This window comes from Terrapene carolina, unplaced genomic scaffold (assembly GCF_002925995.2).
Source record: "Terrapene carolina triunguis isolate 2854851 unplaced genomic scaffold, T_m_triunguis-2.0 Scaffold380, whole genome shotgun sequence".
In the NCBI taxonomy this organism is placed as follows: Eukaryota; Metazoa; Chordata; order Testudines; family Emydidae; genus Terrapene; species Terrapene triunguis.
In genome coordinates, this window is record NW_020664731.1 from 167,927 (window position 1) to 191,211 (window position 23,285).

A 23,285-nucleotide genomic window follows, 5' to 3' on the forward strand; every position below is an offset into this window, starting at 1 on the left:
TGCAAGCTCCCCTTCGAAGTCGGCCTGCCTCTTCTCTAGTAAAGGAGGCAGGGCTTTCCCCCTCCCCTCGCTAATGGGAGGAAGGACAAATTCACACTAGCGGGTAACTGGTGTTTCAAGATAACACTTCACTCTGGTGCATATTCCAACGCCCATCCATAGCACTTTGTCTCTGTCTCAACTGCCCGGATAACATCCTGCTCCTAGCAGGGCGCTGGAGAAGAGGGCAGACATGGCGGGTGGGCGAACACCCAGCAGACTGGGCTTGAAAGTTCATGGAAAGGATCATCAGTCTGGACTACAGCTCTCTGAGCCCCAGTCACTCCTGACTCCACAGTGGGGAGTCCTAGAGCGCCTGTCCCTCTGGCCTTGCCTTGCTGGAACCTGAGGACAACATGCCCAGCTGTGTTGTGGTGCTGGACCTCCCGCACTCAACTTGCCAATGTTGGGAGATGCAGACCCCACTGGGGCTGAATCAGCCAGGGTCAGAGTCCTGCTGAGCCTAGGAAAAAACTGCTTCTTGTTACTCCCCTGAGGTAAGCCGTTCTGGTGTGAGTGTCGTGAGGGGAAAGCAATCACCCATAGCAGTGTGTGTTTGTGTGAGAGAGAGAAGCAACCATAGAGTCACTAAGCTGACAAAGGAGCACAGAAGTAGATAAATGTAGTTGATGGATCCCCCCGGGACACGGTGTTGGCAGTGGCAGTGGAGGAGGCCACATTACAGTCTCCAGGAGAAAGCCTAGTCATGCTGCCAAAGGGGGAGGTTGTCACAGGAGACTGTGTGGGGAAATTAGCAAAACCTGCAGGATTGACGAAGGCCACTGACTGCACACTGCATGCCACACTCACCTTTTCTCCTCGAGTGCCTTTTTCTCCCTAAACAACAAAAGACAGACAACAATTAAACGGAGACAATGAAGTGTGCATCATAACACAGCTCTAAGACGCCATGACGATGCTACTACTCCTAATCACCCTCCAATAGACTGCAAAGGAAATTGTACATACCTTCATCCCCTGGTAGCCAATGGGTCCCAGGTCACCTTGCTTGCCCTAGGGTACAAAACCCCAACACATTAGAATCTTTATAGCAGGAAATCGCTAACCACAACCCCTCCTGTTTAGCAGCATACTATGTATATGTAAGGGGGAAATGGTATTCAAGCTCTCTCTATTTATGATGGATTTCTAGGTTTTAAAACAAATTCAACAAAAACCCACATGCCAAAAATCATGTTCCTGAAATATCTCTGTCCACTTCAGAACTTCATTCAACTGCGCTGCACTTTTCATCGTCTGCATAACACCCACTTCCCTACACCTGGGCTCCAATCTTATCAACAAATACAAAGGAAAGTGAAGACAAATTGATTTATTTCTGCCAAATCTAGGCTGGGTATTTCAGTGCAAATTTTGCTGCTGGGTTTCAAATCCAAACTTTGCCAGTGGGTCATACAGAGCGATTCCTCTTCACATACCAATACACAGCGAGTACTCATTAACATTTATGTTGCAAGCATCTAACCATCTCGGGAAGTTAAAGGAAACTTAATTGTTTCATTGGGAAGGTAAGGAAGGATTCATCCCCTTAAAGCTCTCGATATGAATATCTGAAAATCAGGTCCTCTCCAGGTCTGGGGAAACCGAGAGCTGCAAGAGGTGTCATTTGGGATGAAAGTTAAGTCTAGGAAAAAAACAACAAAGAAGAAAATATATAGTCATGTTTTCCAAGCTGAAAACACACAAGCTAACTGTGCACTGATGGGTGTGGGAGGAATACACCTACAAAAATAAATGTACCTAATAAAACGGGGAGGAGGGAAAATGATGTTTTCCTCCTCCTGTTAGCAGATTAAACACCTCCCTGTAACACTGCCCTGTCTATAGTGGAAAGAAGCACCAGAGCGAAAGTGAGGTGGGCATCCATGGGATGGGTGAGTCAGAGAAAAACCCTGGTTATTTTGGGTTTGGCACTCAGAGGCCTGGTGGCTACAGGTTTGCAGTGAGGAGATGAAGGGCTCCTCATCTGAGTCATCCTCAGACCATTGTCATCACTCTCAGCACCATTGCCATAGTGTCCCACAGAAACACTGTGGCCCTGACTGGGAGTGGGGGCAGGGAGGGAGCTCTCATTGGCTCGTCTACTATTCTGTTGTAACCAATCAAATGTCGCTACCAGATACCCTTTCCCTGTGCACTGAACTGTTCCTGTGTGACTAGCGTGGGACCCAAACATAGACCGGCCTATAGAACCCCTCCGACCCTTAAGAGAAGCTGAAGTGAAGGCAATCTCCAGGCCAGCTACTACTGAAACACTGCATCATCTTTGGAGCTCATCTCTCCTCAGACTCGGGCCAGTCAGGGATTCAGACTCCTCACCACCTTGGGTTTTCTTGATTGACCCACTGGCCGTGGGAAGGCCTGTCATTACCAATCTGTCTGTTATATCTATTTGGCTACTTTGGTTTGCTTCCTGGTTGGCCCAGCACAGGGCTGTCCTTACTCCCTAACAATGCTGGAGACTGTGGCCAGGGCGTTCCAGCTGGCTGGGTCTGTGCAGAGAAGATAACCAGAGAGTCACAGCTATGAGTGGCCTATTGGACAGCTGCTGCAGAGGTTTTATTTCCTAAGACCCCTTAGTCTTGGTCCCCAAGAGAAGTAGGAGGCGGGAGAAGGAGGAGAAAAATTCCAGATGGGTCACAATAAGGGAAAGTATGATCTAGCAGACTGGACATTCTCATGTAACAGGGTACATCCTGTTTATTATCTGGAGTCCAGGGCATCATATTTCCTGCAGTGTTGGACCATCGACAGCTAGTACTGTAAACATGTTAGCTCATCCATTGCTGAGCAGAGCTACATGATAGTCTGACAAACTTATTGGTCAGAACTACAGTTGACTGGAAAACCAGCAACATACTGCCCCATGACCCATGCGAACAAGGCCTGTGCCACAGCATGCTAGTGTGAACATCACTGTACCTGACACACTGAAACAGAACGTTACACCTTCACACGTCTTCTTGGAATGCAACAAGCTAGCCCAGAACAAGGTGACTGTCTAGCACCATCCCACGATGGAGTTAGCCCAGAACAAGGTGAGCATACAGACCCATCCTACAAAGGAGTGCTGTCCCAGGGGCTCTAGAGTGTTTCACACGAGCCATTAAGGGTCAAAGCATAGCCTCCGGTGCAATCTCCCCCATCAAAGCCCCGTATGTCTTTCCCTACTTACTGGCTCTCCAGCAACTCCCTTCTCACCGGGAAGACCTGGCTTTCCTCTTTCCCCCTGAAACACAAAATATTTATCAATGTAGGACACAATCTCTATTTATATGTAGCTTTATCAAGTGATCCAATTTCATCCCCAGCATAACTCCCGGGAGTGACTCTCCCCCGAGAACAAATGGCCCCGGGCATGCTCATTGTCATTAGCTTAATGTTTCTGATCAGCTGGATGTGTGTCTCTTCTTATTGTCTAGGACCAAATGACTTCATTTGCTTTGGGTCTGTGACAAGGTGCTCACCAACAAGGAGCTTCCTGATTCATAAACAGCACCACCTCCGGCAGGCCAGCTCACTACATCTCTACAGCTTCTGAGAGGGAGCAGTGCGGTCCACTGAGCAAATTGGAAATTGTAGCCAATGGGCTCAAAGGATTTTGCTCCTGTTCTCCCCATGACTGGTTCCTTATTTCCCAATCTCATGTGTCATCTCCCACCCCAGCCTAGAGGGAGACTGGAGAAAAGCAAACATGGCGCTGACTTTCCCGCAGCAATGGAATGGGATCCTGGCAATGACTGGTCGGTAAGTCTGACTTCTGCTCCTTTGAAGTAGAAACCAGTGATGTCAGCTAAGTGATCGCGTGGAAGGGGAGCACCTTGTGAGACGGCATGGCTGCAGGAGTCGCCGTGCCTCTGAGGCTCCAGGGAAGCCCCGGGAACGCAGGGCTTGCCACAAGGGACTGACTGGTGTTCACTTGAAGGTCACCCCCACTCTGGCTCTCCTAAAGCTCAGGAAAGCACAGCTGTGATCCCAACACATGCCCCCCTTGGTTCAGTTCGCACTGTCCCCCTCTTCTACTTCCTACTGCTGGGAGCCTTGCTGGGGTGGTGGCCCAGAAGCAGTGCTGCCTGCTGACCCTGGGGAGTGACAGGGATGTCACAGGACTCCAGTGCCAGCTCCAAGGAGCGGAGTGGCCTGGCATGGCCCACCACTGGCATTTGGGAGCGTGAACAGCATCTGGGTAGGAACCCAGCTCTTCTTGTCTGGAGGATGCAGCTGTGTTGTAGGGCTAAGGGAGGGCTGGCTTGTAAGCTCTCAGACAGCAGCGATTCTGGGGGGAGGGTGGTCTAACAAAGGGGCATGGAGTTAAAGCCACAGATACTGTTCTCTGCTTAGATCCTCAATCTATATTTTCTTGACTGAGGCAGCCTTGCTCTGGAAGGCCGCAGGCCAGAGCACAAACCACATGGAGACAGATGGTGATTATGCCATGAGTATCCCTGTCCAGTGGCCACCCCAAGTCCCTCCAGTGGGATCTCTGCCCTGGTGTACCCCATCTCAGCCTCACTCCCATGGCAGGGCAGCTGCTGGGTGCGTTTATTTACTAACCTCATATCCTGGATCCCCAGGTGGTCCCAGAGGCCCTCTAGCAGGCTGCAAAAAACATGTAATGATTAGAGCAGGGACAAGTGCACAGACATGGAGAAAGATGTACTCAATGCGAGCTAATGGAGGGCTGGTAGCGCCCCACTCACCTGGCACTCAAAGGAGCAGCACTGTCCAGAGAGAAGAAGAAAGCACAATGTTAGAGACATGGAGGGGCTGGCCTACCACAGTTAACCTGGGCAGAAATTGAAACACTGAATTATGGCCTTCCCACCATGAACTGCCATTAACCCAGGAAGGGGCGAGCTGGATCGGACTGTAGGTGTCCAAGCAGCCGGCACCCGATGGCGACTTACGCTGTTATGAGGTCAAGAAGAGACTTGGCGTGCCACAATCTGCAGGCTAGCCACTCTCCCTATACAGGGAGGCCGAGTTATTCTGATGTGTTAATAAGAAACCCAAAAGTCTCTCCCCCCAGTATGCTCAGTTGCATTCACTGGACCCTAGGGGGCACAGCAACGTATGTCTGGGTGTGTGGCCAGGCTCCACCCCACTGGGTACTTGCTAGCAGCTAGCAACAAAGGCTAAGAGAGGGCATCCTGTACTTTTTGCCAGCAGGAGTAAGAAGAGCTCCATGTGCACCCTCTCCCCCAGAGCTGAACTGTGCATAGGCAGGAGATTTCAAGGTATGTCCACTCAGCTGCGAAAGCTCTGCATTCCCCTGGGGGGCCTGGAGAGCAGAAAAGGCTCAGGGGTGGCTCTCCAGGCCTGGTATAGTTTGTTCCCTACTGCCTGGAAGAGAGGAGTCAACTACATCCCTTTACTGCCTCTGGGCTATAGATGGAGGCAGCCCAATGGCCCTGGCTCTGGGCTCACTGTTGTATAGTACGAAGTGAGAACAAGCACTGCCTTTCGGCGCGGCTCACAGGAGGGCCAGCTTGGCTCAGACAGCGAGGGAGACGGGGCTGGGAAGGGAACACGTTCAGATGGAGAGGGCAGTGGGCCCCTGCTGTATAAGTGAAAAGCCCGGAGAACGCAAGACTCACCATTTGTTCCACATTCTTTTTCTGAAATAGCAAAAACAATACAAACATTTGATGAGCTCCTTTAGAACAGCGTGGCCAAATACCCCGCAGCAGTGGGCTGGGGTAGACAGGAGAGAAGGGGGGCCAGGAGCAATGGAGGGGAAGAGCAAGGGAATACTCACAATCATATCTATGATGGTTTCTATTGTATTCTCAGTATCTACCGGAAACTCTATCAGGCTGGTTGCTGTGAAGTTGCGACGATAGCTGTTGTCCGTGGCAATAACACTCAGCCTTGGTTCCTGGGGTAAAACAACAACAAAGCAGCAAAGTTGGACTCAAAGGAGATCAGGAGCTCTGATATCTCCTAAGTGCCCTTCCATCCATGATTAACTCAAGTAACATGACTTGATGGCATCCCTGCATGTGTGAGCCTTGTAAGCTACACTCTAGAAATGGCCTGCCCGTGCAAAGAAATCAGTGTCTCAGGAACTGCATCATCTGTCCTGGGAATAGGACAGTATTATCCAGGCTTGAGCTAGTACTTGGGGAAGTGGCTGAGAAATTAGAGAGGCAGTGCCATGTTCTTGGCATTCAGGAAGCCAGCTGACCTTTTCCCTGGGCCGTGAACCTCCTCCTATTTTTAGGAGCACCCATCAGCCAAACATGCTTGATCATCTTTAAATCATTGTGGGTATATCTACACTGCAGCCAGGAATGAGCCTCCCAGCGTGGGGAGACAGACTCGCACTAGCTTGGCTCAAGCATAGCGTGCTAAAAGTCGCTGGGGTTGGGCATTGTGTCTGCATCTCTCTTGCCCAGCTGGCATACGCTGCCATCTTGCATAGCATGGTCTCAGAAAGTGTCATGCCTCAGTTTCATCTCAGTGTCTGGGCCTGCTGGGATCTGATGCTTTTGCTCAGCCGAATGTAGAGATAGGATCAACCATAACATTCGGCTATGGAGTTGAATCCAAGTTTCCCCAGAATTAAGGTGTGGGTGTCAGATCCAGGAGTTTATTTTGGGACCATCTGTGTTAATTACAGGCATCGGACCAGACTCTCAGCTGGTGTCAACTGGCATAGCTCCACTGATACTTTATTTCTAATTGTCATTTTTTTCCCCAGCTTCAAACTTTATAGTCACTGGCTGCCCATCCTGGAATTCCTGTGGGGCATGGGACCCTCTGCATCAAAGAGAGGATTAACTGAATCCACTCAGTAATATCCTGTTTCTAGCTTCATTCCTTTCCACTCCAATTATGAAATACCCAGGCTATAACAAGGGCCACATTTGAGCAATTCATACCAGATGGTCAGGAGAGATGGCAACGGAGAACACTTTGATCCCCAGATGCTTTGCTTCATTGGCAGCATCTTCCAGTCCTCCACACGGCTCTTTGTACCCTTCCAAGGGGTGTCCGTCTGTCACCACTATCAGGTATTTGTTTTCCTTCTGATGGGAGCCGCTGTAACAATTCAAAATGGTTAGCTGGAAATGTGTTGCTTTGATGAGTGCCCCCGCGTCTATTCTGACACTACCTACGCTCGCCATGTTTCACAGCATTACGGCAATGTCTGGTTGGGGGACACAGCTGCACTCACGACAGAAGGATTAATGGTCTGCAGGTATACTGCACTGGAAGAGGGCAGAGTTCAAACCTTTGGCATCTCAGCCTGATTGCGCTGATGGTGACTCTCACGGGGAGCAGTTCAGTGTTTTTCTGCGGTTCTCTTTTCTTGAGAAAATTTTTGCCTCATTTTTAGGACAATAACAATTTATCAGCATTTAACATGGATGTCTTTAAATTAGATCATAGATTGGACTCCTGTGAAGTCCTGCATTCCAAGTGATGAACTCCCAGTAACACAGGGATCACCCCCTGCCCCTCCCCAACAACCTCCAGTACTGTACAAATAGTAAGTGTGAGGTGGGGGTTGGGCTAAGAGTTTGTAAAAAACTATTTTTACAGTGTTGTCTCAATTTGTGGGGTTGTTTTATGGCTTTAACCTGAACCTTACTTATCCTGTGACATGAATGTAATAAAAGGCTATTTGGAATGAAATTAGGTTTCCTTGGATGATGGTTTAATACTACATGTAAGGATATTTCTATACAGAGAACTTGAATTATTAAACCAACAACACACTGAGCCAGATCTTTCCCTTTTCGTGTCACTTGGCAGCAGGAAGCAGAAGCAGCAAGATAAACATTATTAATGATTATTTACAAAAAGCATATAAACTGCATTTCAAAAAGAAACACAATGCTCATAATTTAATCCCCAGACTATCTAACTACACAGTACGGTATCACTAAACTCAGATCCACAGGTAACATCTGTGTAGACAGCAGCTTAACTCCCAAAAGGAAACACTTCCAATGAATGGACACAGAGGAGAAAGGTGAGGGGAGTACTTGCAATCCCAGGCCAAGTTGATCAGCGAACTTTTGAAGCAATCTGGAAGGGAGGGTGGGTTGGAGGGAGCACATGGCAATTCCTCATCACTGCAGAGAATGGGAAGCCTTTTACTGGGGAGTGCAGTAACCCACATTTGCAGTTTCAAGTCAAGTGTCAAAAGTACCAGGATGGCTTTTGTCAGCCTGGTGGAGAAAGGCAACGCCCCAGCTGAAGCTAAGCACCTGGGCATTAAGCCGTGTGCACTCACACATGGAATAAGGGCGTCTGTTAGGTTCTGTGACATAATGCCGAGCTTTTCCCGTCACAACACAAGCGGTGTTGCTTCTGGTTGTCATCTATGGGAATGAAGATCTCAGGCCTGAGTGACAAGACGGGTTAAACGGACATGCTAAGAAGCACACAGAACTAGGAAGGACACACACAATCTCTGACTTCACCTATTACAAACAGCACGTCCTAATCTAAACCTGATTCAACGGTAACCGGGGGGTGTCACTAGCTTCCTGCTCCACTTTGTCTTAGACTTAAACAATTCCCATGAGACGCACCGACCCTGTCACTGGAAGCCTGAGACCTGGTTGGTGGATGTTGCTGGAAAATGGCCTCTCTGCTTCCCACACTGAATTGGGCTTGCAAATCCCTGGGCTTGGTTTGACATGAGGCGGGAGAGAGAAATGCCTAGGGGAAAGTCTCTTAGGTAGCTGTCTCTCTAACTTGTCTGAAGACTCTTTCAGTTTCTGTTGGGAATATGTTGTTACTGCTGTTGGTGAACAACTCCATCCAACTCCCATTGGAGTCCAAGGCAGGGTGCCTATTAACGTCGGGAAGGGCTAAGCAGGCCCAAATTGACATAGGCTCTGTGGTTTGCTCTACATTCATTGGGGGTTGAACTCCCCCTCTCCCCCAAATTAATTAAAAAAAACCCAAAACATTTTGATTTTTCAGTTTAAAATAACTTTTCTTTTCCAAATTACCTTTAGTTTTATTAAAAACAATCAAAAATCTTCTACAACGGTTTATGTAGAAATGACACATTTTGTTTGACCCCCAACATTTTTTTTTCAACTTTTCAATTCACTTCACATTTTTAAAAAAATTCATTTTAGGTTCAACTTGAAGTAAATTCTTTTTTTGGAATTGCCCACAAACTGAAAAATCTGTTATTTGCCCAGCTCTCCTTGTGATGCCTACTGAAATCTGGATTTTTTTAATCACTGTCTTGCTTTGTAATTGTTCTATGCCCTCTGACCCTGCCCTTCTCTGTCCCACCAGTGTCTCCTGGGACTATAACAAAGCTCAAAAAGTGGGAGGAAGGAACTGGGGAAATTTAGTTCAACCTTTCAATTCACTTCAAATTTAGGATTTTTTTCAATAAAAATAATTAAATAGAGAAGAGGAGAAGTTTTAAAATGTCTAAAAATAGACATTTGCAACATAAATGTAAATTCAATTGGTTTAGATAAATTTTGTAGACTCAGGTTGTGCACTCTATTGGACCTCCCTCCCCTCCTACTGTTTCTTACCCTCTCTTGGGTCTTTTCTTGATCTAGGCCCCAAACCTACAAGTGAGTCCGTACAAATCGAACTTTGCACCTTGTGCAGATCCCTTTCTACGCCTGGAGCCTTGGGTTGCAAGCTGCCTAGGGAAGGCCCTGTGTCTTTCTGTAGGGTACCTAGCACAATGGATCCCAACTGGGGCCCCGGGAGCTACTGTAATATAACTAATGAAGGATTTCAAGAGGAGGCATGTCCCACACAGAGATGGAATCCCCTGTGTGAAATGCTGAGAGCTCCCTAAAGAGACTAGGTGAGGGAGGTAATATCTGTTACTGGATCACCTCCTCTTTGTGAGAGAGACAAGCTTTTGAGCGGACACAGAGCTCTCCTGTGGGTCTCGGAAAGGTACTCAGAGTGTCACAGCTACATACAAAGTGGAACAGATTGTTTAGCATAAGTAGTAAACACATATTTCAGGCACCATTCAGGGTGAAGTGGCCCATTCACTCTCTAGTCAGTATTCAGAGAGGCGAGCCTTGTGTGACGAGCTTTGCCACACCTTTATGGCTACATTTGGGTAGCCATACTATTGGGTCCAAAAAAAGAATTAGATAAGTTGATGGAGGATAGACTATTAGCCAACATGGTCAGGGACACAACTGCATGCTCAGGGTGTCCCGAAACCTCTAATTGCCAGAAGCCTGAAATGGGCGACAGGGGTTGGATCACTTGATGATTACCTGTTCTGTTCATTTCCTCTGAAGCACCTGGCATTGGCCACTGTCAGAAGACAGGATACTGGGCTAGATGGACCATTGGTCTGACCCAGCATGGCCGTTCTTATGTACATTTGCAAAAAGAGTCTCTAGTCAATATTAGAGGTATAATTTTTCCACATAATTAACTGCAGGCACAATTAATTGCACCTGTAATTACACCCATTTAGAACTACAGCCACCTGATTGTGTCCACTGTGGACGCAGTTACTAAATTATGCTCAAAGCAGTGGAGCCAGGCTGAGGTGTAGCTAAATGTAATGGGGGGCAGATCGTTAGTGGGTGTCCATTGTCAAAGCTCTGTTGAGATTTCTACCAGCTGAGGATCACCAGAGGTCTCACAGAGTGTTTTGGGGGTAAACACAAACACAAACAAAGAGCCCAGAGAAGCGAAGGGGGAAGCGCCCTGGTGGAGGTGGTGAAGTCAGACCATAGTGCCTCTCCAGAACGTTTCAAAGTGCCAGCATGGCACAGAGCTGCCAAGGCTTCTCCCAGCCACCTCCTTCCCTCTCCTCTGTGCTCCTTGGACACCGTGTGGGAGGCATTGTTCTCACTCACCGGATGAGCAGCTCCTCAATCCCTCTCTTGATGGCGCAGTCTGTATGGGTGCCTTTCCCGATGTAGTTCACATCAGACACTCTTCTCTTTAAGTCAGCTTGTCCAGCGGGCATTCGGTCGAGCCCTTTGATCAGCACGACGTCATCGCTGTAATGCAGAGCTCCGGCATTCCACACCAAGTTCCGGTCACACCGGTAATACCTGGAGACACAAACAGGGACACCCACCTTCAGTGTCTGCTTCCCCCACCCCTGCAGTTCCCTCCCCTCGCCGCCACCATGGCCCCCTCCCAGTCCCCACACATCTCTGGCTTTGTCTCTCTTGCAGCGGAGTGGCCCGTACAGACCTTCTGCTCTCTCAGCTCTACCTAAATATTGCCCTGACTTCAGCATCCTACTGACTTACAAACAACATTCTTGGTAATGGTGCAGCCTCTGCCTCAGTCAGAGTCCTGCCTCTCTAGGTCTTTCCTTCAGGTCTGCCTCTTGTGCGATGCGGGGGGATGAAGGATTAAAGGACTGGAAAGCATTGCTATATGGTGACACTCCAGGAGCTCAGTCTGTTTATTTTAACAAATCTGTTTAGCGTAAAGAGAAGATTAAGGGTGACTTTATCACAGTCCATAAGTATCGACATGGCGAATAGAAGTTTGAGAAGAGAAGTCTCTTCAATCTAGCAGACTAAGGCTTGGTCTACACTGGCGGGGGGTGGGGGGGAAGGGGATCGATCTAAGTTACGCAACTTCAGCTATGTGAATAACGTGGCTGAAGTCGACGTACTTAGACCTACTCACCGCGGTGTCTTCACTACATTGAGTTGACTGCTGCCGCTCCCCCATCGACTCTGCCTGCGCCTCTCGCGGCGCTGGAATACAGAAGTCGCTCGGGGGTCGATTTATCTCGTCTAGACTAGACATGATAAATCAAACCCGCTGGATCGATCGCTACCCACCGATCCGGCGGGTAGTGTAGACATAGCCAAAGGTACAACAAGGTCCAATGGCTAGAAGTTGAAGCTAGAGGCTTTCACGGTGTAAATTTTTAACAGTGAGGATAATTAACCATTGCAGCAATTTACCCAGAGATGCGCTGCACCCTCCATCACTGGAGATTTTAAAATCAGGGTTGGAGATTTTTCTAAGAGATTTGCTGTTGTTCAAACAGGAACTAATTCAGGGAAGTCCTATGTCTAGATGATCACAATGGTACCGTTTGACTTCATAATCTGTGAATAAACCTGTGTGTAGAATCAGTTCCTTATGCACATTTTTAAGGCTGAATGTGTCTCACGTATCAACTCTAAATGAAAAGAAAATTCTCTGTGCAAATGGGTGTAAATGCATGGGTGTGACGTTACGGATGCATGTAACTGTGTGTGAATAGAAGGGTGTAGATGTATGGCTGTGAAGGTACATAAGTATGTGAATAGAGGGGTGTGAAGATAGGGTGAATGTAAATGTGTATGAACAGAGGGTAGAGTAGATGCGTGGGTGTGAAGATAGGGGGTTGTGTGTGAATATATGGGGAGGGGGGAATGCTGCGATTGTAAAGCGTTTGGCACTTGTTATAGCAACAGGTCCAGTTGCGCCTGACAAGGAGTGTGTCTCAGTACAAGTGGTTGCACAGACGGGAAGCTGACATGGCCTGTCACGTTTGATCGTTCTCCCATTTCCCCATCCTGTTCCATTTTTCCTTTTTTTTAACTCTAGCACCCTCTCTCCACCCCCTCCCCCGAAAAACCCTATCTGGGCACTGATTATTGCTAACCCCTCATTCAGGGGCCATCTTTCCTTCCTTCCCATGAGGCCAATCCTCCCCTCTCTGCCAGGGAGTGTCAGTGCCTGGCCCACCATGCCATTTGGTGCATTGGCTGGCAGTGCGCGCTACTGGCTGGCTGTATGCACGGCAGGATGCAGGAGCCCTCATCCTCCGGCACCCTGGAAGCTATGTTGGCTCCTGAAGTAACCCCCAGTTCTCCAGCATCCTGGCAGCAGTTCCTGGCAGAGTCCCATCACAATCGTCATGTCAAGCAGTGCACGCAGGGCTAGGCGGTTTTCCATATGCAGTGAGAGCTCTCCTGACATGGAGTGGCCAAGGAGAGCCCATGTCAGAGCACAAGGGATGGGGGCCCTGGCCCATTGACACAGACTCCATTGTTACGGATATCTGTTGAGGAACTGGCAAAAGGCCGGGTCACTGGGAATTGGAGTGTCGTCGTTTATATGCCGAAAGGGCTAGGGTCTCGCTATGCAGTTCTGCTGCCCACTGTGTGCTGCATTGGGCCAGCTGCCATGGGCAAAAACAGTACACTGGTGAAAGGCTGGGGAAGGGAGTCTAGGAGGAGAAGAGAGAGGAACATCAACCCCCATCGCCACAGGGACAAACTTCTCAACCACCTCCCCTGCTACTTCTAAATGCCAGATCCTCCTAATCCCTAAGCCAAGCTCCATTATCTTCAGGACAGACCCCTGCCCTCATGCATCAGCCAGCCAGCTTCCCACCTGCTCCTGGACCCCTCCTCTGCCTCCCCGCCCCACCACAAAGCCCATCCTAGACCCCCATGAATGATGCACCCATAGCATCCACATGCACCACCCTGCTTCTGTCTCTGAGCACCTCTGCCAAGTCTCTCAGCCAGGCAGACATCCTCCCCTACAGGCTGGGGAGCTGGGTGGGCGAAAGGAGAGAAGAGTTGGAGGGTGCAGTCTGGAGGGGGAGGAGAAGTGGGGAGGAGCGGCAGGGGAGAGATTGGAAGTGGGAGCAGCAAGACAGGAGAAGACATGACACCCCTGCCATGACTCTGAGTAGGGCACGTGGGAGGAGACGAGCAGCAGCATGGGCAGCGTCGGACGGTCCAGGCCCAGGGCAGAGCCAGGAGACGAAGGAGCTGTGGACAGCAGTGGCCTGTTGGAGCCAGAGTGGGCGTTCCAATTGGAGTGGAGGGCAGTGGGAGGGGATTGCTGTGAGGGTTGACAGGGAGGGACAAGGTGGGGGGCAGATGTGGTGACCCAGGAGAGGGAGGGCATGGAGAGATAAAGGAGAGGGGGGTAGGGGGAGGAGCAGACACTAGGACATCGCAGAGAGGTGTGGCCAGAGCCTTGGGCGCCTGGTCATCATTACTGAACAGATGTGCAGCAAATCAGCCAATGGGTGACCCAGCAAGCAGTAAGTTAAGCCAAGCGGTTACAGGGGATGCAAGGAATCAGTGAAGGAAGCAAATAAGAAAGGAGGCGAGGTGGTTAGCAAAGAGACAATAGCTTATTCCCATACAGTGTGCGATCAGTAGAGGTGCAATGAGCAATCAGGTGTGGGGAGAAGCAGCCAGTGATGAGTCCAAATAGCTACCACAGAATCATAGAATAGCAGGGTTGGAAGGGACCTCAGGAGGTCATCTAGTCCAACCCCCTGCTCAAAGCAGGACCAACCCCAACTAAATCATCCCAGGCAGGGCTTTGTCAAGCCAGGCCTTAAAAACCTCTAAGGATGGAGATTCCACCACCTCCTTAGGTAACCCATTCCAGTGCTTCACCACCCTCCTAGTGAAAAAGTGTTTCCTAATATCCAACCTAGACCTCCCCCACTGCAACTTGAGACCATTACTCCTTGTTCTGTCATCTGGTACCACTGAGAACAGTCTAGATCCATCCTCTTTGGAACCCCCCTTCAGGTAGTTGAAAGCAGCTATCAAATCCCCCCTCCTTCCTCTCTTCTGCAGACTAAACAGCCCACTTCCCTCAGCCTCTCCTCGTAAGTCATGTGCCCCAGCCCCCTGATCATTTTTGTTGCCCTCCACTGGACTCTCTCCAACCAGGGCATTGTCATGCACAGCACTGGCTGAACATCTTCCTGCTCCCTGGGAACTGACTGTGGGAGAGGAAATCGGACTGCCATATATCCAGGACAAGAGCCTCAAGGGTTAATCTAGTGGGGAGCTTCAGCCCTATGTTTTAGTGGGGACCCTTAGCTTAGGGGCTCCCTTTCCAGGACCCAGAGGAGAGATCTCCCATCTCAAGAATAGGAGAAGCCTCTGATCAGGCAGAGTCATTACTCCAGAAAGAGCTGGACAAGGAGGCTGCAGGGACAGCCCTGTATCCAAGCCCAGCCATTTGCAAAGCCTGTGCCCAAACTGCCTCTCCTGCCCTTCTTCCCTCCACGCTGCACCAGCCTCCTGCCACCCAGGGGAACGCGAGGAACGCTGAGCATGTGGGCTGGTGTGGGAGCACAGCTACAGACACCAGCCTGCTCATGGCTTTAGGCACGGAGATTGCCAAGGAGATGGGGATGGAAACTGGGGCTCTCAGACCTTCAGAGGACAATGGCTGGGAAAATACAGGGGAAACCGCTCTCCCCAGCGCTGGGGACCTCTGCAGATGAGGTGGGAAGGAATGAACAACGTGGCAGCCCTCAGGCCCCCCTTTGGGGAGCCAGCTTTGAGACAAGGGCTCCCTTGAATATTTTCCAGCAGTCACTAACATATGTAACATTCCCTGTCCCCAAAACCTCCTCCCCGCTCCCCACAATCCATCCAGTCCATATTCTTCCCCGCTCCAGTCCATCAGTCCCTCCACCGTGTCCCACCCAGATTCCTCACCCTAGCACTTCATCGGGGCTCGCTGGTCCTAGGTCCCAGTCGACCCCTCATGGAGCCACTGCTAAGTGCTGTGTCAGGACATGCTGGTCCCGTTGTCCCCAGGGAGTGCCCGTGTTATCCGTGAGCACTGTCCGCCCACACCAGGTACCACGTGTGTTTAACAGGATAGGAGCGAACATGTTTCTAACATTTCCCGGCACAGACCTGTCCCCAGCAGGGCAGCCTGGGCCTGTGGGCTTCTGAGCAAGGGGGCAGCAGGTCCTTTCCCATGTAGGGCTATTGGGATGGGGGGGGAGTGGATCCCCTTTGGTTCTGGGGTGATGGGGTTTCCCCTGACTGCAGCAGGTCTCCTCGAGTTGGCATGGTGGGTTGGGTGAGGAAGGCAGGTCCTCACTGGCCCGAGTAAGGGGCCAAGTGGGAGGCCAGACCCCCACCCAGTTCCAGCACTTCAAACTTTAGGCTTGGGCTTGGCAGACACGCCCCAATGGGAAGAGACATGGCTTGCAGCAGCTGGGCCCTCCGTCCTGTGCTCCTCCCCCTCGAGAAGTGCTGGAGAGGCTGCCAGGGTGCGGCAGGGCGGGGCCGCTGTGCCATGCCCTCCATGCACTGGTGGTGGATGGTGGAGGGGAGTTATACTTGCAGCAGTGGCCACGGCTGAGGCAAGCACATCTGCAGCCTGGGAGCGACCCACTTGCTGCAGTGTCCCTCATCATGAGAGCGAGGGGCTGTGCTGGGTTGTGGGATTCGAGGAAAAGCTTTGCAAGGAAATGTGCTAGAAAAAGCCACTGTTTAATAAAGATTCTCCTTCATGGGCCCCACAGGCAGCTCTGTTACCAAGGTGCTCCTGCCAGCCCCATCCAGCAACATGGTGTTGGGGGAGGGGGACCGCGCCAGCCCAGCCCAGGCTCACCCCCAGCCCACTCCAGCGTTCCCGGCAGCAGAGCTGGGCTGCACACCTTGCTGGGCGTGTGCATGATGCTGTGCTGAAGCCCTGCACCTCCTGGGGAGGCAGCGCTGCCCCCATCCTGCGGAGAGGGCCCAGCATGCACACATGCTCCCCTTGCAACGTGTGCAATCACAGGGCGCTGCACATACCCAGCAGAAGGGCTGCAGGGCGCAAGCGACTGTGTGTGAAACCAAAGGCGGAGGATAGGCCAGGGCCCTGCTTTGATTTTAAGAACAGGCCTCAATTACTTCAACCACTCAGATTAAGCCCTGTTTTTTTAAAAATGATCCTAGATGTTCATTCTGCGCGTGAAACACGACAGCCACAGGCCTCCACCCCTGGGAAAACGTAAAGCAAACCACACGGGGCAGCAAACCTGGGCTCCACTAAGCATTGTTGAAGGAATACTGCCACCTGCAGATGGGGATGGAGAAGTGCAGAAAACTCCCATTACAGAAAAGAGAACTCAATTTAGCAACTCCAGCCAATGTTCCCAGAAGGAGATCATAGTTGCTGCAGACATTTTCTTTTCATTTGTTACGTAGCCATACACATAACATTTCTCTTGTGCACACAGTGATCACCAGCTGACAGCCTTAATGCAAAACAAATACAAATTCCCAAGCAGAGTCCCAATCTTACTGGTGTCACTTTTTCTATTCTGGTGAATCTATTCTGGTGAACACCCATGGAAAAGTAAAATAAAATAAGCAGTGCAGAAAAAACTAAAAGCTTCCAATACATTTACCTGTCTGTTAGCTTGTCAATGAACCGGTTGGTAAAACTTTTCACCTGTGCAACTAAGTCTCCAAATGGCTTTACCCTTAAAGCAACACTTTCTGATGTATCCAGAACAAAAAACAGATCAACGGGGCAATCTGTTCAAAAACAGAGACAGCAGGTTTTAAACACTGTGCTACTGCATCTTCCAGTTATGCTACAAGATATTTCATGGTGGATTGAGTCTTCCATGCATCATGGTGAAGCATGTCTATTCAAGAGATACAGCCAATGCATTTTCTACAGTACATGTGCAGTCTATAGCTCTATTACATTGTTACATTTTTACACTAAGTTAAAGTTTACACCTTGCAAATAATAATTCAGTGTGTCAGAATTATAAACATATACACATACTCACACTTGCATGGAATTTGTGCTAGGTTGGATTGAAAATATACATATATTCAATAGATTAAAGCCAATGGGGAAACAATGTCTTTTTCTGAAAAAAACTTGGTATTTATCTTTACATTTATTGTGCTTTTAAAAATGAGAGATTGTTTTCCCAGGCTTCTAAGCTCTATATCTATTTAGAGATGAATTAATTCATTACAATGAAATATCAGACGGATACTATTTAAAATAATGTCCAGATGTAGTGTTACATTTTATCTTGTATACATTTTCCATTTAAAGAATAATAATTTTTAAAAGCCCCTATGACAAAGGAATTTTCTTTGCAACAGGAACACGAGATTATTGCAAATAAAGGAGAAAAACTAGAAAATATTTTTACAGATTTTGATAAAATTCTCGTCAAATATTTGTGAAGTATTCCAGAATATTATCCTCTATGTTAGTTGTTTTTAGTCTCCTTCTTTGCTAAATACCAACCAAAAATGATAGCATATGAGATGGGACAGAGCTGAAGATAACTGGGAAAAAATTGCTTCAGGATAAACTGTGTAGGTGAGTAAAGGGAGCAGGTAGGTATTCAATACAGGTGTAAGGAATCAACAGACATTTGAAATATATCTTTTTTTAAATGTTCAGGCAAACCTAAAGTTATAATAGTATAAACAACCTGAGACATCTGTTCAGCAGTACAAAGCATACAGATCTGAAGGCAGATCTCGCCTTTAACATTCTAGGATACTATCCACACAGGAAAGGAAAAGAAAATACACCACAAAGTGACATTCTTACCTTGAAAGGTTTCAACACTGTTGACTATTTCTGTCTGTTGAGCCAGCGCCCCGCTCCATAGGAAACAGACTTGAAGCAAGAAAGTGAACAAAAAGTTTGCTAACTTCATCTTGCTAGTTTCAGATTTACCATTTATTAATTATGGAAAGGGAGGGAGGGAGAAACTGAAGGAGACAGAGGCCAGGAACGGCAGCAAGGAATTTTTATCTTAGTTGGGAATTTATTCTAATTTTCTACTCTGTCCCTGAGTTTCTGTGGAAGGAGGCACGGGAGAGGGAGTTAAGATGAGGAGGAAATGTCAGTAGCAGGAGCTGCCCAACTCCAGAGGGGGAGGGAACTCAGAATGTCAATTTCAGTTGATCCTTAGCATAACCAGTGAGTTGCTGAAACACATCGCCCTGGGTTCTTTTCTTCTTTTCAACTATTGTTGTGCCTGCAAAAACATCCTGATCTGCATCAAAACTTAATTTAGTTCTATTTCAAAATATCTTGCCACCCTCCTCCCCCAATATATCTTGTATTTATGTTGGCTAATGGTTTATGGCATAGCCACATTGCTGCCATTCTAAAAGGAAGAATGGGAATGTCGCAAACCTAAGGCTATAATCCATGCCATGCAAGAAACTCTCGGTATCATTTTTGTGCTAATATCTATAACCCCCCGTTGGGCCAGTCCTAGCATCATTACTCAAAGCTCCACTGAAGTCTGTGGGAGCTTTGTCAGTGTAAGGACTGTATGACTGGGCCTTCAGCATGTTTTATTAAGGGATGTTCTTTGGCCTTCCAGGCCAAGAAATGCTCATCCCAATTGCCTAGTTGTTTTGTAAATGTATCTTCAGGAGTTTATCAAAGTACAGACTGAATCCTGCAAGAACCCTGCTCCCGGCACTTCCATCCGTGGTGAGCACCCAGTGCCCAGCATTCCCACTCCCTGGGATGAGAACTCTCACAGGACCAGGGCCTTTGTTATCCTTCCAGACTAGAGACATGGGGCCTCATTCTGCCCTGCCCTGCACTTTGGGGAGTCACACACCTGGGCCCAGCAGGAGCTGAGTGAACATTGCCATTCTGGCTTGCAGAGATGTAAACGACTGCCAAATGTAGAGCAGTGAAAAACTGGGTCCTCTCGCTTCTCGCTTCCAAAGGCAGTCCCTCCCAGCCAGGGCTGACTTCTTTTGCTGATTTAAAAATTTTATTAAGATGATGTTAAAAAAAGAAGTGAACAGAGTTTGAGCATAGACATTTCTGGTTATCAGGGAATAACGTACAGATTATCGAGGGTGCAAAGTTTGGTTTAAAATCAGGTGGCATAAGGAATACATAATCTGCAATATCCCCGATTGGGGTAAAAGGTTGATGGGTCGAAGTACAGGCATTGAGATATGAGGGTATGAAGTTCATAGCGTGGCTATGTTCGGGTGTGGGGTATAATGAGGGGATACGATAATGAGGATAGATTGACCCTCATTTGTACACAGCCAACACAGCCATAAACACAACAAGGCAGAGGTATACGAACCAGGTGAGAGAAGTGCACCCATAAAACGGAGACACAAGTGCCTCCCCAGTCCATAGATTCATAGATTCTAGGACTGGAAAGGACCTCGAGAGGTCATCGAGTCCAGTCCCCTGCCCTCATGGCAGGACCAAATACTGTCTAGACCATCCTGGATAGACATTTATCTAACCTACTCTTAAATATCACCAAAGATGGAGATTCCACAACCTCCCTAGGCAATTTATTCCAGTGTTTAACCACCCTGACAGTTAGGAACTTTTTCCTAATGTCCAACCTAAACCTCCCTTGCTGCAGTTTAAGCCCATTGCTTCTTGTTCTATCCTTAGAGGCTAAGGTGAACAAGTTTTCTCCCTCCTCCTTATGACACCCTTTTAGATACCTGAAAACTGCTATCATGTCCCCTCTCGGTCTTCTCTTTTCCAAACTAAACAAACCCAATTCTTTCAGCCTTCCTTCATAGGTCATGTTCTCAAGAACTTTAATCATTCTTTTTGCTCTTCTCTGGACCCTCTCCAATTTCTCCACATCTTTCTTGAAATGCGGTCCCGACAACCCCCTGCCCCTTCCTATTGGAGGAGAGGAGGGAGATTCCTCACATGCTCCGTAATCCACCTCCTTTGTGGTGGGAAGGAGATGGGACAGAAATTGCAGCTGGAATAGAGGAGGGACAAGTTGGGGTCACTGAGGAGTCAGCAAAAGAGTTTAATCGTAATAGTCACATGGCTAAAATATATTCCGGAGCTTTCAAACTTGGGAGCCTAAAGATAGGCCTAAATCCGTATGTAGACACCTGATGGCCAAAATGGCCTGATTTCCCAAGATGCTTAGCACTGCACCTCACCTGGACTTCAGTGGCATTTGGCGTTCTCAGCTCTTTGCAGTCTCAGGCCATGTTTAATACAGGTGGTCACAAAAGGAGTTAGGAGCTCAATGGCAGACATCCAAGTTTGATGATTTTGGCCACAAAATATAAATGTCTATGTATTAGCATGAGAAGCTTAAAACCAAAAAGAGGTGACCTGAATACCTGTCAGTGGAAGAAACCATTTGTATAGCCAGGATCTCTGAAACATGGTGAAATGACCACAATCAAGGCGATAATGCAATATCTGCCTTGAACTATACAGAAGGAGCAGATTAAATTGCAGAGGCTGGAGACCTAAACCTAAAAGATTCCAGAGCATCTAATGGACATGATTTCTGAGTGGAGAGGACCACACAGGTGAGTCCAAATCCTACTCATAGGAATATAACTATCCTGGTTACATTACTGGTTTCCACTTGTGGAAAACCATCTTGAGTGTGCAATGCTAAGGGAGACCATAGGGGCAGGTAACAGTAATAATTAGTGACTGCAGCTTCCTGCATATAAAGTTGCATACATTGCAACATGACAAAGTTTAGAGAAGCAATTACTTCATAACTTAAACCAGGGGTAGCCAATAGGTGCCAAATGTGGACCACCAGACCAGAATAGACCCCAAAATATTTTATTTATTTATTATTATCATAATTATTGGGGGTTTAAATTTTTATTTCCTCTGGAGTCTGGACCTTGACTAAACCTTGATCAAGAAATTTGGACTTTAACAAAAAAATAATTGACTACCCCGGCTTAAACCATTGCCTCATGGAACAGCTAGTACTAGAGCACAGAACTCTCGAACATTTAGTCCGAAGTGACACCACAAAAGCTGATTCAGAAAAAAACCACAGGGTAGGGCTCATAACAAAAACTAGCATGGTGACATTAGACTTTAGAAAAGGGGATTTTAAACAAGGAGGAAACTAGTTTAAAAGACCCTGAGGTCCTTTAAATTAAAATCTCTTAGATTCATGGAAACTACCTAACCAACCACAGCATTCTCCCAGAGGGCATACATACCCCTAGACTAAAAAGGTCCAGGAGGCAAGAAAATAAAGTGTAACTAAATTGAAATTCAGTAGGATATTTGAGCCAAACAGGTATTCTTTGAAACCTGGAAATCCAGCCCAAAGTGACACCATAGAAATCAAGTATCAGAGGGGTAGCCATGTTAGTCTGGATCTGTAAAAGGCGACAAAGAGTCCTGTGGCACCTTATAGACTAGCAGACGTATTGGAGCATAAGCTTTCATGGGTGAATACCCACTTCGTCAGATGCATGCATTAGAAATGTACCTCAACTATGGCAGGAAGAGGTAAGATGGAAATTTGAAGACTCAGATGCAATTTGAAGAGCAAACAAACAGAGAGAATCATAAAAAATAAATTCTTTAAGTATATGAGAAGCAAAAAGCCTTCAAGAGACCCGATGGGTTAAAGAGGAGTATAAAAATATTGCTCAGGCATGCAGGAGTGAAATCAGGAAGGCCAAATCACACTTGGAGTTGCAGCTAGCAAGGGATGTTAAGAGTAACAAGAAGGGTTTCTTCAGGTATGTTAACAACAAAAAGAAAGTCAAGGAAAGTGTGGGCCCCTTACTGAATGAGGGAGGCAACCTAGTGACAGAGGCTGTGGAAAAAGCTAATGTACTCAATGCTTTTTTTGCCTCAGTCTTCACGAACAAGGTCAGCTCCCAGACTGCTGCACTGGGCCGCACAGCATGGGGAGGACGTGACCAGCCCTCTGTGGAGAAAGAAGTAGTTCAGGACTATTTAGAAAAGCTGGACAAGCACAAGTCCATGGGGTCGGATGCGCTGCATCCGAGGGTGCTAAAGGAGATTGCGATTGCAGAGTCATTGCCCATTATCTTTGAAAACTCATGGTGATTGGGAGAGATCCTGGATGACTGGGAAAAGGTTAATGTAGTCCCCATCTTTAAAAAAGGGAAGGAGGAGGATCCGGGGAACTACAGGCCAGTCAGCCTCACCTCAATCCCTGGAAAAATCATGGAGCAGGTCCTCAAGGAATCAACTCTGAAGCACTTCGAGGAGATGAAAGTGATCAGGAACAGTCAGCATGGATTCACCAAGGGCATGTCATGCTTGACTAACCTAATTGCCTTCTATGATGAGATAACTGGCTCTGTGGATGAGGGGAAAGCAGTGGATGTGTTATTCCTTGACTTTAGCAAAGCTTTTGATACGGTCTCCCACAGTATTCTTGCTGCCAAGTTAAAGAAGTATGGGCTGGATGAATGGACTATAAGGTGGATAGAAAGCTGGCTAGATCATCGGGCTCAATGGTTAGTGATCAATGGCTCCATGTCTAGTCGGCAGCCGGTATCAAGCGGAGTGCCCCAAGGGTTGGTCCTGGGGCCGGTTTTGTTCAATATCTTCATTAATGATTTGGAGGATGGCGTGGATTGCACCCTCAGCAAGTTTGCAGATGACACTAAACTGGGAGGAGTGGTAGATACGCTGGAGGGCAGGGATAGGATACAGAGAGACCCAGACAAATTAGAAGATTGGGCCAAAATAAATCTGATTTC

General features: G+C 48.0%; 1 protein-coding gene across 1 annotated transcript in view; it reads right to left on the reverse strand.

The window, feature by feature from the left end:
- COL6A1 (collagen type VI alpha 1 chain) overlaps positions 1–18,658 on the reverse strand; it is a 68,035-nt gene extending 49,377 nt beyond the window's left edge. The window contains exons 1-11 of the mRNA XM_026658007.2: positions 18,355–18,658; positions 17,174–17,303; positions 10,890–11,090; positions 6,945–7,104; positions 5,819–5,938; positions 5,658–5,678; positions 4,761–4,781; positions 4,615–4,659; positions 3,236–3,289; positions 1,009–1,053; positions 850–876 (exon numbers count right to left, since the gene is read on the reverse strand). Coding sequence (XP_026513792.1) covers positions 850–876; positions 1,009–1,053; positions 3,236–3,289; positions 4,615–4,659; positions 4,761–4,781; positions 5,658–5,678; positions 5,819–5,938; positions 6,945–7,104; positions 10,890–11,090; positions 17,174–17,303; positions 18,355–18,463 — 933 coding nt within the window. The 5' untranslated portion in view covers positions 18,464–18,658. The remainder of the gene's footprint in view (positions 1–849; positions 877–1,008; positions 1,054–3,235; positions 3,290–4,614; positions 4,660–4,760; positions 4,782–5,657; positions 5,679–5,818; positions 5,939–6,944; positions 7,105–10,889; positions 11,091–17,173; positions 17,304–18,354) is intronic.
- Between the last annotated feature and the right edge of the window lie 4,627 nt (positions 18,659–23,285).